The sequence below is a fragment of the Nilaparvata lugens genome, chromosome 5 (genome assembly GCF_014356525.2).
Source record: "Nilaparvata lugens isolate BPH chromosome 5, ASM1435652v1, whole genome shotgun sequence".
In the NCBI taxonomy this organism is placed as follows: Eukaryota; Metazoa; Arthropoda; class Insecta; order Hemiptera; family Delphacidae; genus Nilaparvata; species Nilaparvata lugens.
The window spans coordinates 27,490,752-27,508,831 of record NC_052508.1 but is presented as its reverse complement, the minus strand read 5'-3'; the positions used below and the strand labels follow the sequence as shown (position 1 = coordinate 27,508,831).

Below are 18,080 nucleotides of genomic sequence, written 5' to 3'. Positions count from 1 at the left end.
CACCCTTCCTGCCGCACCCAGTATAATTCTCGACTTACATAGTTCGATATAACGGAAATATATTATTGGATGCTAATTTTTGTGGCTGATCCAGATCGATGATTTGCAGACTAAATATTGCCAACAATTCTGTTACGATAAGAATGTAGGCTAAATTGATCCGAGAGTAATTATTTGCACAATGGGTTTCCCAGCCGTCAAATCCTTCATCATCACAGTAATGTATATTTCAACACACTGGAACAGTCTTGTAGGAGTTTACAGCTTTATTATTGTAAACTAAACAACCTAATTGATATCATTCAAAACTCATGCAAAGGTCTGTGGCACACATAATGATTTATTATGCACGAGAATGTCACCGACATTGCCTTACGTTTTTCCCGCACATGGGCAATGCATGAAGAATGTTCCCACGATTTGGTTGGGCGTTTTCTATAATGCACGTTTTTGTAAGTCACATCAGACGTCACGCAAACTATGTACAGCTATTTCATATTCTTATTTATTTGCATCTCACACCACTTATTCTCCCATAAAGTGTTGGCTTTTGTCACCTCCAGAGGGTAAGGTATTTTCTTAATAAAAACGAAGCGTGGAGCGTGCCATGAACATCCAACAGATGAGAGCGTCCTTTAGGATTAAAGAGAATTATGGATGATCAAGAAGATTCTGTTCAGTATTAGAAATGCCAAGAAAATTTCTCAACCAGTCGAAAATTCAGATAAAACAAAGTTCTGAGACGTTCAATAGTAGTCCAGTCAATGAAAGATTATAGAGGGAATAGTTTGGAAGACAATTTTTGACCCCGCAGTTTTTTAAACGATAATCAGAGGGTAAACAATCATATCAGAAGTCCTCACTCCTACCCCCCGTGCTAAGGGGGTGGGTGTGGTTTGAAAGTACCATATTTTGGTTTTTGCACATGTCTGGAACAATATGCGTCTTCGGAAATTTTTATAGAATACAAAATCAAAGCTTACAAATTAGCCTACAAGTTTCATTCGTAACATTTTTCATATCTCTTTTGGTTTTCTAGGTATGAGCTCTCGAAGGTCTCACATTTTGGAGAAAAACTTTTCCGGCTCCGATTTCATCGTTTTCATTCTTTTGGCCTTATAACTTTTCAACAATTGATTGAAAAAATCCGTGCTAATCATGAGCTCATAGAGCATCATATTCTCTTCAATTTTATTTTACGCATCTCCCTACGATTATTGCAGCCGTTATAGTGTTGAGTGTAACATTTTCAGTTTAACAACAATAGATCAATTGACAGGGAAATTTGAAGGGAACGTTCGGTACATAATATTTGACTTCGCAGCTTTGTTTGGACTAGTTAGAAGGTATATCAAAAGTCCTCATCACTACCCCTAGTGCTTAGGGATTAGGGTAGTTTAAAAGTTTCGTTTTTTAATTTCTGGCTTAAACGCATGTATCTTGAAAATAATGCATTTCAGCGACATGACTAACTGAACAAAAAAATGAAGCTAGATAAATTTCCTAGAAGTTTTTATTTGTGATATCTCCTTTAGTTTTCGAGATATTCACTTTTAAAAGTGTAAAATCTTTGAAAAAACCGTTTCTCTTCCAACTTTTTGCACTTTCAGGGCTTTTAAAAGTGTAAAAACTTTGAAAAAAGAGTTTTTCTTCCAACTTTTTGCACTTTCAGGGCTTTTTACTCAACAACAATGCATCCAAAAAATAAGTACTGAATGTTGGGTTGTAGAGGATTCAATTATTTTCAATTTGATGTATTATTCCAACATTTTATGCTTTCCATCAATTGTTATAGCAGCTTTAGTGTTGAGTGTGAAATTCTCAATACAGCAACAATATTGATCATTTGACAATGTAATTTGGACACAATATCTGGAACAAAATTTTTGACTCTGCAGCTTCATTAAGACTAGTTGAGAGCTGAACATATTGAAAATTCTCATCCCTAACCTCTGTTCTAAAGTTGGAATACCGTCAAGTTAACACTTGTTGCTGTATTGAGAATTTCACATTTCACCTTCGAGAGCTCATACCTAGAAAACCAAAAGAGATTTAGGGAAATAACAGATGAAACTTGTAGGCTAATTTGTAATCTTTAAAAATGTATTCGACAAACATTTCCGAAAGACGCATATTGTTCGAGATATGTGCAAAAAAATAAATATGGCACTTTCAAACCACCCCCACCCCTTTAGCACAGGGGTTAGGAGTGAGGACTTATTATATGTTTACCCCCTCACTATCCTTAAAATAGCTGCGGGATCAAAAATTCTGTTCCATACTTTTCCCTCTATACCTTTTTTTGAGCATTAAAAGTTAATATACGGGAATTAAAACTTTCTATTGGAAGAGGTAGGAGGAAGTGAAAACTAAAATAGAGTAAAAAGGAAGGAGAGATAAGTAGAATCGAACGTGACAAATGATCTGATTATTTAATCAAAAATTTATTTGAGATTCGAATAATAAATTTGATGGATATAAAATGAATAAATCTATGTAGAAATATTTGGCAAAATTTATATGAAAAATTACTAAAACTTCAGTGCTACCGGAATTTACTCATCATAGTTTGAATTGGATAAATAAGAACAATAACTTTTTTTTTAAATACTCTCACCATTTTATTACTATTAAAGCCTACCTCTACTGTTTCCGAAATTGACGTGCGTTTATTGCTTTTTTCGAATTTCGAGTGATTTAGGTAGATGAAAAGACGATGGAATTTGTTTTGCTGATTAGGCTTAATGATTTTCGAAGCGAATAACCCAATAATTTCCAATTAAAATACAGCATCAAGTTACTGCATCTTCATCACTACAGAGAGTTTTCACACATTATTTTCTCTGGCGATTTTTATTTGTTCAGGTTCAATGACCTCCTTTCTTCGTTTGTTGGTGTCTCCAGATATCTGAAACTGTGATTGTTGGGGTCAGTTACTTCTGTTTTGAATTAAGAACTATCATATAGTCTAAACTGGATTCAATACAGTATCAGGTTTCACAATAATTTAACAATTCAATCAAGAGTGGTGTGAGTTTCGTCTGAACTTTTCAGTTCGAGTATGCCTATTCAGTTTCTAATTTATTTTTTTTTCGCATCTCCCTACGATTATTGCAGCCGTTATAGTGTTGAGTGTAACATTTTCAGTTTAACAACAATAGATCAATTGACAGGGAAATTTGAAGGGAACGTTCGGTACATAATATTTGACTTCGCAGCTTTGTTTGGACTAGTTAGAAGGTATATCAAAAGTCCTCATCACTACCCCTAGTGCTTAGGGATTAGGGTAGTTTAAAAGTTTCGTTTTTTAATTTCTGGCTTAAACGCATGTATCTTGAAAATAATGCATTTCAGCGACATGACTAACTGAACAAAAAAATGAAGCTAGATAAATTTCCTAGAAGTTTTTATTTGTGATATCTCCTTTAGTTTTCGAGATATTCACTTTTAAAAGTGTAAAATCTTTGAAAAAACCGTTTCTCTTCCAACTTTTTGCACTTTCAGGGCTTTTAAAAGTGTAAAAACTTTGAAAAAAGAGTTTTTCTTCCAACTTTTTGCACTTTCAGGGCTTTTTACTCAACAACAATGCATCCAAAAAATAAGTACTGAATGTTGGGTTGTAGAGGATTCAATTATTTTCAATTTGATGTATTATTCCAACATTTTATGCTTTCCATCAATTGTTATAGCAGCTTTAGTGTTGAGTGTGAAATTCTCAATACAGCAACAATATTGATCATTTGACAATGTAATTTGGACACAATATCTGGAACAAAATTTTTGACTCTGCAGCTTCATTAAGACTAGTTGAGAGCTGAACATATTGAAAATTCTCATCCCTAACCTCTGTTCTAAAGTTGGAATACCGTCAAGTTAACACTTGTTGCTGTATTGAGAATTTCACATTTCACCTTCGAGAGCTCATACCTAGAAAACCAAAAGAGATTTAGGGAAATAATGTAACAGATGAAACTTGTAGGCTAATTTGTAATCTTTAAAAATGTATTCGACAAACATTTCCGAAAGACGCATATTGTTCGAGATATGTGCAAAAAAAAAAAATATGGCACTTTCAAACCACCCCCACCCCTTTAGCACAGGGGTTAGGAGTGAGGACTTATTATATGTTTACCCCCTCACTATCCTTAAAATAGCTGCGGGATCAAAAATTGTGTTCCAAACTTTTCCCTCTATACCTTTTTTTGAGCATTAAAAGTTAATATACGGGAATTAAAACTTTCTATTGGAAGAGGTAGGAGGAAGTGAAAACTAAAATAGAGTAAAAAGGAAGGAGAGATAAGTAGAATCGAACGTGACAAATGATCTGATTATTTAATCAAAAATTTATTTGAGATTCGAATAATAAATTTGATGGATATAAAATGAATAAATCTATGTAGAAATATTTGGCAAAATTTATATGAAAAATTACTAAAACTTCAGTGCTACCGGAATTTACTCATCATAGTTTGAATTGGATAAATAAGAACAATAACTTTTTTTTTAAATACTCTCACCATTTTATTACTATTAAAGCCTACCTCTACTGTTTCCGAAATTGACGTGCGTTTATTGCTTTTTTTCGAATTTCGAGTGATTTAGGTAGATGAAAAGACGATGGAATTTGTTTTGCTGATTAGGCTTAATGATTTTCGAAGCGAATAACCCAATAATTTCCAATTAAAATACAGCATCAAGTTACTGCATCTTCATCACTACAGAGAGTTTTCACACATTATTTTCTCTGGCGATTTTTATTTGTTCAGGTTCAATGACCTCCTTTCTTCGTTTGTTGGTGTCTCCATATATCTGAAACTGTGATTGTTGGGGTCAGTTACTTCTGTTTTGAATTAAGAACTATCATATAGTCTAAACTGGATTCAATACAGTATCAGGTTTCACAATAATTTAACAATTCAATCAAGAGTGGTGTGAGTTTCGTCTGAACTTTTCAGTTCGAGTATGCCTATTCAGTTTCTAATTTTAAGTTTTTTTCGTTTCCTATTAAGTTATCTATTGCAATCCAGTTAGATGAGTTGTGTCTCCTGGATTGTTTTTTCAAGCCAACATAGAAAATTGAGGAGGATTTCGAAATTATCATTTCTCTAGAGCTTCCGATTAGTTGATGGCAATATTAAGAAGGGGTGACCATAAGATTACTATACCGTTCTTGTATTATCTTTATCGGACAAAATTTCTTATTTTGTTGAACTGCTTGATCTTCTGGTCTAATAGGTATAATCAAAACAATTCAAAAACTCCTAACGATGAATGATGATGGTAGACGGTAGTGATATGAGCGTCGAGTCTAGTCTCATAGGTCTACTGTAGTATCTTGTCTGAAAGGTAATTGGAATCTGTCTACTCTCATACATGTAGTATGTAGCTTCTAATAGCTTCATATTATATTGAACGTACAACTCATAATAATTGAATTATTGGTTGAATTGGAAAGTACTCTAGGATTTAGGTTAATTGACTTTTCTTTCCGTTACATTGTGGACATCACAGAGAATAATGCTCGAGAATATTGGTCAATGGAGAATGAATTACCGGTACTTTGAAAGTTGCTGGCAATACGGTGAGTGATGGATTGACTGTTAATAATGGACAGCTTTGTTCCGGTAACTGGCTTAATTCAGGAGTGAACTTCCGAGATTCAATCAATCAAGTGTTCTATGGAAAAATTCAATTCTATTTATGCGAAGAATATGAAGAGATGATACCTCGGCTTCCGTATTTTATCTTCAATGAGTTTATAGTAAATGGCATTTGATCAAGAATTTTATTTTCTCATATATGATCAATAATACAACAATGTACAGAGTTTTAAATATTTTATTATTCCTACTTGTTATATCATCATGAAAACGTTACTTTTTTAGAAAAAAATTGAAAAAATAAAGTAGGCCTACTTACTCCTCCAATAATATTTCAAAAACCTATTCAGTCTACATTATATATTAGTCCTATCGAGTCAATGGGTATATGCCTAAAGCGCGTTAAGTGGCCAAAGAAGGCCTGAAAATATCTACTGGAAATAATTCTTTGTCAGAATTTTCATTGACTAGAGACCATCAGCGGCTCAGACAATGTGAACTCTCTCAATTCTACAACTTCTTTCATACCTATGATAAAGAAATTTTCTCAATTATGATTTGTCACTGTTAACTTACAATTTGAAGTCAGCACACAGATATTTCTTTGGTTTCAATACATAAGTAAACCTTATGTATAATATAATATCAATAATTTTCAATATTTTGAAAATCTATTCTCCTTATCTAAAACTGTATTTTTGACTCAGAGCCATGATTATTAAACTCAATTTGGTTTGTACTGGTTCATCCTTGGGAATTGTTGTACCACCCTTGGAAATTTTTGATAGATTCTCATCAGATCAGACTCGTTCTGACAAATTAATCATTTATGCTTCACTTTTCGCACACATTGATCTGTAACAGCGCATGCGCAAGAAATGCCGGGACTCATCAGCTGTTAGCTGGCCTACTCTCGACGGTGCAACTGGTTCCATCAATCTGCACTCTTTCTTTCCTTCAGTTGGCCACGTGCTGTAGTCTTGTAAGGTTGGTCTGTAACTCTCCGCTTGCTAAGAAACTCAGTACGAAACATTGGCTTGCAACAGATAGTCAAAAGAATTATGATTTTGAAGTGTTTTGTATCAAGATTACATCTACTACGAACGATACCCTTCCTTGAATTATAGATTCATAGTTGCTGACTCAACACATCCAGACTCAATATTCACCGAGGAAAAGTGTGTTTTCATAAAACTTTTATTCAAGTGAAACTTTGTAGTGCAATAAAAAGCTATACATCGGAATAGATTTATAATCCAACCAAAATATTTTAGGGTGATTTGGATCGAATATGAAGATACGCTTAGACGGTGACTACCATTATTTCGGAAGCGCTGCAAAAACAATGGATAACGTTTTTCGCCAGAGAAGGATGGCGTTCGTACCCAAAAGGTAGGAATCTCTTCAATCTCTGTTGGTTTTGTAAACGAGAATCATAGTTGCAGAAAATCAAGAATCTTGAATGAAATCATCCATTCTCAGGCTAAAACAATAATTTAATAATAAAAAGACCTGAGAATTGAGTGTCAATAGTTTGAAGCATTGACCAATACTTTGTCAAAAAATCTACAATTTCTTTGTTTAAAAAAGTATTGTTCAATACATCTCAGTCACTCAGTCTTAAGATATGAGAGTATTATACAATAATGCTTGTAAAATGCAAGGAAAGAAATTTGAGAATCAGATAACATGTTATAAATTATTAAATTCAATGTTCTATGACGATCTTATTGTTTCTATGAGAAAGTATCAGGGCTCAGTGCCACACGTTTTCAATGCAATAGTTGACATTTATCTAGTATACAGTGTTCAAATATGAAATGAGATGAATCCAATGTAGAGAGAGGGTTCAAAAGGGAAATATGAATGATTTCAAAGCCATTGAAACTGTCACATTTATTATAATAATTATACCAATTTTCAAACTAGTTCAAATTTCTCTCTAATTATAGATTCAATAAAAACGACGACACACATTTAATAATCGATTATGAATAAATGAAATATTTTCACCGTAAATGACTGATGTCTATTCATTCACTGCTTAGAACGTTTCGTTGAATTGACATTATTTTTCATTCAAAAAACATAAAATTATTAAACATAAAACAAATATTATCATTCATCAACATCCATTATTTTTCATTCAAAAGAAATGTTTTTTTTCTGTAGTTCCTGATGGTAATGATAGCATCAACTTACTTGAGTCTCATAATGAAGGAAAGATGATTATATCAGTTTGTTTGAGAAATTATCATCCAACAGTTATCACCAATACCTCACTGTGTCTTAAACCTCTGGTAGAATTGTTGAGTATTTTACTTTTCAAATCATTACTCATTGACTGATGAGAATGATAAAGAATAAGAATGTTTTATGCTCTCTAGAGTTATAAATAGGTTCAAATTCAAATAAATGAATATACTACTAGATAACAGAATGATTATTATCCAAGTCTCGAGTATTTCTCATTCGACTTTTAGAAGAGGCACTTCACTCTTATAGTAGTCTAGTTGTACTCTTCTTGTAATAACTTTTATCCTTTTTCTTCCATATTCATTTTTCATGTTCGTGTACAAACTGCGCATAGACCTTCCTCTATTGAAATAGATAGATAGGACTTCTATTGAAATAAGAATATAAGTATGAAGTAGGTAAAAGATCAATGTCAATCAGTAATATCAAATTCAAATTTGATCAATTTAAATAGCAAATCTATAAATACATCAACTAATAAATATTCATCTCATGGAGTTTTGAAAATATATTGATGACTCGATCCGGTTCTATAAATTTCTACTTATACTTTTGATAAATATTGAATAGTATGTTGGATCCGCACTCTGTATTGAAATCCACAATGTAAAAGTATTTTATAGCATTTATTTCACGAAGTCTCTCAATTTTAAGTTCATGCATTTCGAAGGATTCTGAAAACAATGCAGAATAAAATGCTGCATCAATAATAACTCAAACCATAAAGTGAACTCCTTTTGAATTAGATCATCGCATTCTCAAATGAATACTTCTGAATGGTTATTGAATCATTTTTGTTTCTTCATTCCATTGAATGACGTAATTTGAAATTGGTATCAAATGATTGCTCTATTGCTCTAAACATTTTTAGATTCAATTGCTTACCAACATTCGAAACTGGAAGAAATTGAAGGAAAATATTCTTCTTATTCAATGTTGATTTAGGCAGGGGTGCCCACTCTACTCAAGGCCAATGATGCAAGCCCCCTCCCCTAAATATTCATTCCCAATCCAGTACAAGTTTCAAACCCCATAAATAAGGCACCCTTGCAAAAAGGTCATCAGTCGTTATTTTCAACACTGCTCACGTTTTCTAGTACCTACGCAAAAATCAAGAATTGTTATTCAACTGTCCCACCAAGAATTTGATGCAGTATGCATTGATGCAGTATGATTCAGGTCCAATTTACGATATTTATAATATTATTATTACAATATTTATGATATTACTGATATAACTTAGAATATCCTCCTTTGATTTGTTTCAGTACCCTTATTTATTCTGATCGAAAAAAGAATATTCTACTTCGATCCATAAGAAATTATCTTTATTTCAAGTTGATGAATCTTGGAATAACATTCAAATATCATGATATTAAAAATTAGATTTGATCGGGAAAATATTCATCATCTACTTCTGCGTATCAATACTCTTATTTTTGATATCCTTGTTTAATCTAATAATCAGAGAGTGTATCATACTTGAGAAAATTCCAACTTACCACCTAAGCCATTTTATAGATACGCCTTTCACGGTTGACCGGGTGTTGGATTAATGTTGACATATCTTTAGAAAGCCAGGAAATATATTACAGTGTCCCATTTGCTGCGAATTTCTTCTGTTTGCATCCGTGTAGATGTTGATTTGTGCGTGAAGACGCCAATGCCATTTGTAGGCCGATCAATTTTCGCGCGCCACCCTTCCCTGCCTTGGATCTGACAACTGCAATCAGCTCCACACCACTCTCATCCATCGCTCTACTCTTCATATCTGGCTTGAGAGTTGAGATGCATTTTCTCGGTCAACAATCTGCAGCATACTCATCTGCATCTTTCACCTGTTGCGTTCCTTTCACCTTGCCACTGATCGCAGTTTCTATCATTTGGCGCATTCTTTCTATTAATTTAATAAACCCCATGTCCTTGATTAATGTCGCTTGAAAGGGAAAGATTTATGATGAACAGCTGCACGAAAACGTTTCCTTGATGGAATGGTTCATTCTGCAGATGAGTTTTGTGGATTGGATCCATCAAAGAGAAACGTGATGAATTTGGAGGAGAGAACTTTTCAAATAAAAAACAACAATCTCTCTTTTGAAAAATTCAAACTTCTCATTGACAAAATTCTCTTAGTAAGTAGGTCTGAAATATTTGGGTTTTATATCAACAACTCCCAAAACTTGATCAACTATTTTGTGAACGATTTAAGCATAATTTTTCCTCGGTTGCAGGATGTATTATTGTCTTATGAACAATATTTCATTTTATTGTATAACAAATTTTTTGGATTCAATATTTTTTATATTTGTAGTCTGCTTTGTAGTCATCATCATCATCATTGGCTCGACAATCCAAAGCGGATCTTGACCTCCTCTAACATTTGCCTCCATTCTACTTTATCCATGGCAGCACGCCTCCAATTCCTGACCCCAACAACTCTTGCACCTACGGCAACCCCATCCATCTGTTTATCATTTATGTTCTATGATCTATATCTATGGTCTGATCTATGATGTATATTTTAACTATCTTGAACCACATCTAATTTCTTTACTTGAGCAATAGCTTTGGAATCTAAGTAAGATCCTATCCTGTACAAGTCTCACACTCTCATGCATAACTCTACGATCGATTGAAATCTAAATATTGAACCTTTTTGAGCCAAGATCGAGGTGATTTGAGTGTGTGTGCTTCATTTAAATCAATTTATACAATGTTCGCTCAACAATTTATTTTCAAAAAACAGTTGCACACTTTGACTTGGATTGAAAATAGTAAATTTTAATTTTTTTCATTGAATAAAAATAAAATAGAATACAACTTTCGAAAATAAAATATTCCTGCATTGTGCATATAAATTGATATTAATAAGGTGTTATTAGGTCCTTAATAAATGTTAAGCATAAAATTCCACTTCTCATAAGAATCATTGGCAACACAATTACGAAGACATCTGTTCAATAATATTCAAGCGAACCTATAGTACTCGTCTCGTCTTACGCCTCTCGGTTCACTTCTGATTAACCATTTTTATTTTAGAATCCTGCACTGCATTAAGATGAACTCCATCCTCAGCGACCGATTCGATTTTCAAATGAATGCAGTCATGCGGAAACGAATAGTTTATATCCTTCTGTAGAGATCATCAGAGATTTAGCAAGCCTGTTGTGTGTTGGAAATACCAACTCGGAAAATCCTAAACTTGCGACGAAGCTGTACTCAAGCTAGGCGCCACGTAACCCGGGGTCAAAGTTCATCACGTATTCCTCTGTACAAGAGCAAGGTCGGTATTCCCAGGTGGTCACGACTTACATGCTATAAATGGATTAGGGAACGATTCTGATGTCTGCTCTTCTCAATTAGAAACGTAATCGTATCTTGTACTCGTGCACTTACAGAAGACATTGCCTCATCTGATGCGGATGTAGGCTAATATTAGTAGTTGCTACTACCGATGGTGTCGATCTTTTGTATTTTGCAGAATTATAGAAATGATTATTCACACAGAAATAGGTATACCTCAGGATAAATATATGGAGCATATGAAAGCCTTTGAAAGCTGCACATACTATCTTCACTATGGAAGCTGTACACCATAGTCTACTTTTACTACCATGGTTCAACTCACTACTGGAATTTTCATATAAAAGAATAAATTATATTGACGCCAATTGTATGCCGAATAATAACTCGTGATGTATTACGCTTGAGTAAACTTATTTCTCCCAGATAGCTGGTATGAAATAAGTGTTATTCCATAATGAAATAGAATAAGGACTTTCAAATCAAATCAAATTTATTTGCCATAAGTTTCAATACAAGTGGACAGAAAGCAACAATTCACAAATACGTGTATGAATATATCACTAATCTATTGCAATGATCTTAGAAATAATAGAACCGATTACATACAATATTATTTACATTGTTTGCAAAAGTCATATAGATATTTTCCATATTGTGTCTCGTCTAGCATGAATATAAACTTGTGCGCTAGACATTCTTATGCTTTCTAATAGAGAATATTATTCTCCAATAGTAGATACAAAAAATATATGAATCTGTTCCTAGGCTCTCAGCTGTGATGATTGGTCAACAGCCCAAATTATTTTCATTCTCGTGATCTAAATTATTCCGGAATCAAATACTTGATTACATAAGCTTCCCTATCAAAATTTCAATCGAACTTCCAGATCAATGTTAAACAATAGGCTAATTGATATTTTACGCAAAAAGATCTAAATATATTATACGAAACTGGGATATCAAGATCGCTGTCTTGCAATGAGGCTGTAGAGAATTCAAATTCCAATTTGAACGAATGTAAATTTAGTAAAACCATAAAACTTCTTCAACAATCATTTCCTTTTTAAAACAACACATAGATTGCTTTCTTGACTTGCAAACCATTGTTGTTTTTTCTAAAATTATTTGTTATAGAAAATCGATCACCGTTAACTCAACTTCTGTTTTTCATAGTTCAGTATCAGATTTTATCCTTCCATTGTTTCCGTTATCACTTTTTAAACTAGTTTTCTGGACCATCTTCTGCTGTTTACTATGAATTGGTCTATTATAGTGAAAGCGCTCAATTGAAAAATGTGGAGAGACTAACGGAAACCTCTGCCCAGATTGAGCTATTTTTTCAGTTTAGCATTAGCTTCGGTGCTTTCTGATAATGTGGTATTGTAATTTTAGAATGCCTCTAGTATGTTTTTGTTCTTTGTGTGGTTGAGTTTTTTACCAAGTGTCTGATAAATGCCACTGCAATTCGATAAAAAAGTAAAACAGATTCCGTATTTCAAAAATTATATTCCAGCGTTTTTTCACCATACATGAGAATGTTTAAGAGAATTAGCGGTAGTCGCCGCGTACAAAAGCTCAGGCTCTCTGGCTTCAACTTGTCGAATGTAGCCAATGATTATCGACTCTTTGAGGCCCGAACTGGTCGGTATGGATGCAAACAATATTTGATTTCAACAACAAAGTGCCAGACTGTGCACAAAACAATTGACATTCTCATTCTGGGTTGTCGATCTTTATTTCTTTCGTTCAGAGGCGAAGTCAACTAGCGGCAAGAATCGTGTGTTTTGACTCGCTAAACTTTTTCTTGTGGGGGGCTATGACAAGTCACAGGCTCTCAAAATATCTCATAATATCTCATATACAGCTTGTTTTTCCTATACCTATGAATTTCCAAGATAGGTAGCGGTTGATGAAAACCTCTATAGAAGAGGGACTACCCACAATCTTGAATTCCAACTGAATTGCTTAATCGTTGTGAATAAATTATAATTTTATCATGGAAATTTTGTTTCCTCAATTCTAGAGAATATGTTTTTCTTATGAAAATCAATGACCCCTCGTTTCAAAATCACGGTCCGGTATTGATACCTCAATAATCTAATCCCAATATAATTATATACTGCATATAAATAAAATCTAATATGGTAACATTACTCACCTAGCAGCACATTTTTTGCCCCCTGTGGGTTGCGGAGCTTTAAGTCGATCATCGTACTCAAGAATGTGTTGACAACCAGAATTCACCCACAGTATTCATACTTGTCGTAGGAGGAGACTAAAATGGACCTCAAGGAAACTCCAGAAGTTGCCTTGCCTTCAAACCCACGGGATCTGCCCCATCAGGGCAATTTCGGAGGGGCAAAAAAGAAAACCCAAGAGGCCAGAGATGGGTGAAACTCCAGGAACAAATGTAGGTCAAGAGGCTAAGTCGAGGGTGACCAGGTGCCCCAGAGGCAATTTGGCGACCCCTCCTTCAGCGGAAGGACCTACAAAGAAGCCAGGAGTGGAACTCACGTAGGTCACGATTTTGTGGGTGGAGAGACCAAAACTCACCACTGCTCACAGAAGGGCGGCCATTCAGCAAAATTTCTTGGAAGAGGTGAGTCTCTTGACCCTCCAGAGTGTTGGAGGGGCAAAAAGAAAAACCCAAGAGACCAGTGTTGGGTGAAACTCTAGGCACAAGAGGCTGATTCGAGGGTGGCCTGGCGCCGGGCCCCCTAGAGGCAGTTTGGAGACCCTTTCTCAGCGGAAGGACCTACAAAAGGCCAGGAGTGGAACTCACTTAGGCTACGAGGACTGATCAGTCTGAAGAGACTGCCAAGCATATCACACTGGATTGCAACAAGCGACCGGGTGATGAATGGGATGTTAGTATAGGGAAAAACTCCTGGTTCTTGTCAAGAACACAGGTATTGGTTTGCCTAACTAACATACTACTTGGGAATACAATAAGCTTCGGTTGACGTGTGGGGTTCTTTGAACCTTTGGATCCTCGCCTTGAGTCCGTCCCTTCAAAACAGTAAACAATAGCAGCACATTATAAAAATGACTTTGGAATAAAGATTAGTTTATTTTTTACTTAAACTCAATCTGGAGGATTTCTTCTTCTTCTTTCGAATCTCTGAATGGAATTTTCAGTTTTTATTCCGATCCTCTTACAATATTAGAAGACAATAAAGACTGCATTATAGCCTTCTTAAAAAACGTCAATACAGTAACATCTTGATTTTCCTACAGTTTAAAAGCCTCTATAAATTCCTTTTAGAATATAGAATATGGTTGATATTTGAGGTGCTGCTGTGCAGTCTAGTAATAGTAAAGTTGTCAAATTGCAATATTCACATTACATTTGTATCAAATCATTGAAATTTTCAATTTGGAACGAACTCAAGAACGATCATTGACCATTCATTATTACAGTGGGAAAATGTGGTATCAATGTTTTCAAGTTCCTGTAGTACTCTATGACCCTTATAAAATACCATCCTTTCAGAAAGGATTCATACAATTTTTGAGTGAGTTGTCATGTTAAGAGATAAATGAAAATAATGGTTACTTTCCTCAAAGTGCAGTAACAATTTGAAGATCGGAATTTCGATCGAAACCGGTGGTCAATATAATTTTTAATAGATTTTCCACTTACTGTGTGTGATGATGTGTCTGTTTAGGTCCATACACATCGTAGAATGATGCTCAAGAATACGATTAGCACGTAAAAAGAAAGTGAGATGCTATTAGTTACATGTATTTTGTTGTGATTTGCATACAACTTTCCATTTCACGTTGTAAGTCATTCCACTCGCAGCTAGTTATGGAAGATTTATGTACTTTAATTCTACACCAGTTGGAACTCTACGTTTTTGACAGCGCTTCAGATACGAATGCGATAGTCGCATTTCTACATGGCTGCGCGGTTGCATCAAAACATGGTAATTGCCGAGCCAGAAAAGACTCTCACTTTGTTGTTCTTGGAAGGTGTTACGAAAAGTTTTGTATGGATGCTTTGAACACAGAAGCTTGTCCTTGATTTGTCCAGGAGAGGAAGTAAATCTTCTTTTACATAAAATAATTCACTTGTACTGAGTCTCTAGAAAAGAGGAAAAACATTATATTATTGATAAACAACAACCCTACAATCAGAATCATATAGACAACACAGTCTATATGACTGATTGAATAGGAACCCGATTTAATGATCTCCAGTTATTATAAATTTATTATATTATTAATGTATTTTACCCTTGAACGTGGTCGTATATGAGATTTAAAAAAGTAACCCATTTAAAGAAATAATGTATTTTCATATTACGAAACAAGAGAAGATTGAGGTTCTAAGTGTACAGATAATTGAATATTACAAGGTAATTTATTTTTTGATCGTATTGTTTTGTGGTAAGCGATTCCATAGAATTAACTGGAATTGGAGTCTACAGCGAGCTGCAGCACATCGATTATCAGAAAACTGAAAATATAAGCTAAATGACCAGTACAAATACTACAAAACTATAATCTTCATATACTCATAATCACGGTATTTAGATGAAGAATCTTCTTCTATTTACCGTGCTCATAATCAACATGATAATGGAATGATTAGTGTAATAAATAGAGACCATTGAAGAGCTAGAATAATGGCTTTTATTGACTAAAATAAACTGTGATAAAATAACAAACTTTCTGATGATTTAGAATAATTCAAACAACTGATTTATGACATATGATTATATCATTCTTCCCTCCCAGTAGTGGAACCTACCGGGGCCAATCTACGAATGTTGACAGAAAATTCTCTTCCATCAGAAAGTCTTACTTGAGCGACATGAGGGTTCAAATGAATAATTTCTACCTTTTCAACTTTCAGGATCATGCTTACTGCGTCTTACAAAGGTCTTCATCCATGCCTCCTTGGCGTTGATCAGCCAGGATGGCAAGTTTGTCATAGATGTGGGATTACGAGGATGAATGAACATTCGCTCGTGAGGTGTGCAATTGATGGTCGTGCAGAGAAGCGAGCGAATGCTGCTTAGTGATTCTAAGAGTACCTTTTCCCAGTGAGAAGTATCCATGTTCCTGGACCGTAGGGCTAAACGGATTGTCTTCCAAATTATTCCATTGTAGCGTTCCACCTTTCCATTACCTTGAGGGTTGTAAGGTGTTATGGAACTGGTAGCTACACCCTTGGACATTAAGTAATCTTTGACATCTTTTGATAGAAAACTGGTCCCTCTATCAGTGTGTATGTATGAAGGATAGCCGTATGTGGTGAATAAGTCATTGAGATTTTGAATTACTGTTTCTGATGACATGTCTCGACAGGGATAGGCAAAGGGAAATCTCGAATATTCATCCACAATAGTGAGGATGTACTTGTTTCTAGGTGACGATGGCAAGGGTCCTTTGAAGTCAATGTTGATCCTTTCAAAAGGTTGAGTTACAAATTGTTCATTTAGTAAGCAACTGTCAATTTCCATTCATAAAAATACTTATTACCAAGTTGTCACTCCTCTTACACGAATATTATTAATTATAGACATTATAGACGATAGCATAACCTCAAATAAAATTACTTAGTATAATGATGCGGTAACCTAATTCTATTAATGCTATCAAGTTTTATAAATATAGAGTATCATGATTGTAAGTTCAAATAATACTGCGTATAAGATATTGAAACATTCGAAGAGTTTCCTATTCATAAGTAGAGATCTTTGTGATGTGTTATGATCAAGAGTCTGGAACAGAGGAGACCTTTTGTGATGGTCACTGGCCACTGAGCATGCTCATTGCTGACTGCTAACTGATGCTGATGCTGACACTGACTTACCGGACAATTATACTTATGTACCCTGAAGCACGTGATAAATGTACATGTGACTTCTACAGTTTCAAGTCCCGGGACCGTTTTCAGATTGGAAACCGCAAGTGTTAGCGTGAGACAACGGTCCGAAGATCGTTCATCCGTAACAGATAACTTATCCACAGCTGCTGTTGTGTTACCGTCACTAGCATATCCATATAACCGTACTTTATTCTACAGCGGGCTCCATTTATTTTTTCATTCTATTCAGAACTCGATGTAGTGTTCCTTTATATCACTTGTACATTTTACTTCAAAGTACCGTACTTCTATAGATAATGTAAGAGTGCCAATTCAACACTCAGCAGCGAACTTTGCCATTGAAATATTTAGGGTCCTGTAGCAGTACACGATAAATATTGTTAAATTGATTATCTATTCCAATTTAAAAAAAATTAGGGGCTAAGATAACCCACTTCTTCAATTAAAGGATTGCAATAAGTATATTATATTACTCTCATTCTTACTATTCACTCCTCATCCTCTTCCAACTCCCCTTACACTACTATATATACTACTTATTCTTCGATTCTCCTCTCTTTCCTTTCCATTCTTCTTTTCCACCAGCTCGCCCTTCTCTTTTGAATTTACTTCTCTCTGAGAAAATTGATTACTGTAAGAAGAGAAAAGTAATAAACGAAAATCCTTATTAAATGCTGTGAATCACCCAGAAGATTTCTGCTACTGCAAATATTGACAACAGGGTTAACAGTTAGATGGAAATTTGATGAGTGCTACTATTCAAGAATTATTTGCCAGCCCGGGAATCGAACCCGGTACCTTCTAATCGCCAGTCAATTTTTGAATAGTAGCGCTCATCGAATTTCCATCTAGCTGTTAACCCTGTTGTCAATATTGCAATAGCAAAAGTCTTCGGGGTGATTTACAGATTTTAATTAGGATTTTCGTTTAATAATATTCATTCATTGATTAGCATTTCTCATTCCTCATGTTTATTGCAATTTCTAATTCATTTCCATCAAAAGAAAATTAATTCATTCATTATACATTTCTATTTTGTTTTTAAAGTTATCTCTTGCAACTTTCTCTACTTCTTCCTT

The 18,080-nt window shown here is 34.5% G+C and overlaps 1 protein-coding gene across 1 annotated transcript in view; it reads left to right on the top strand.

The window, feature by feature from the left end:
- The first annotated feature begins 6,552 nt into the window (after window positions 1-6,552).
- The window catches only part of LOC111046240 (heparan sulfate 2-O-sulfotransferase pipe), a 116,610-nt gene continuing 105,082 nt past the window's right edge, over window positions 6,553-18,080 (top strand). Inside the window, exon 1 of the mRNA XM_022331742.2 lies at window positions 6,553-6,992. Within this exon, the coding sequence (XP_022187434.1) occupies window positions 6,892-6,992 (101 nt within the window). The 5' untranslated portion in view covers window positions 6,553-6,891. The remainder of the gene's footprint in view (window positions 6,993-18,080) is intronic.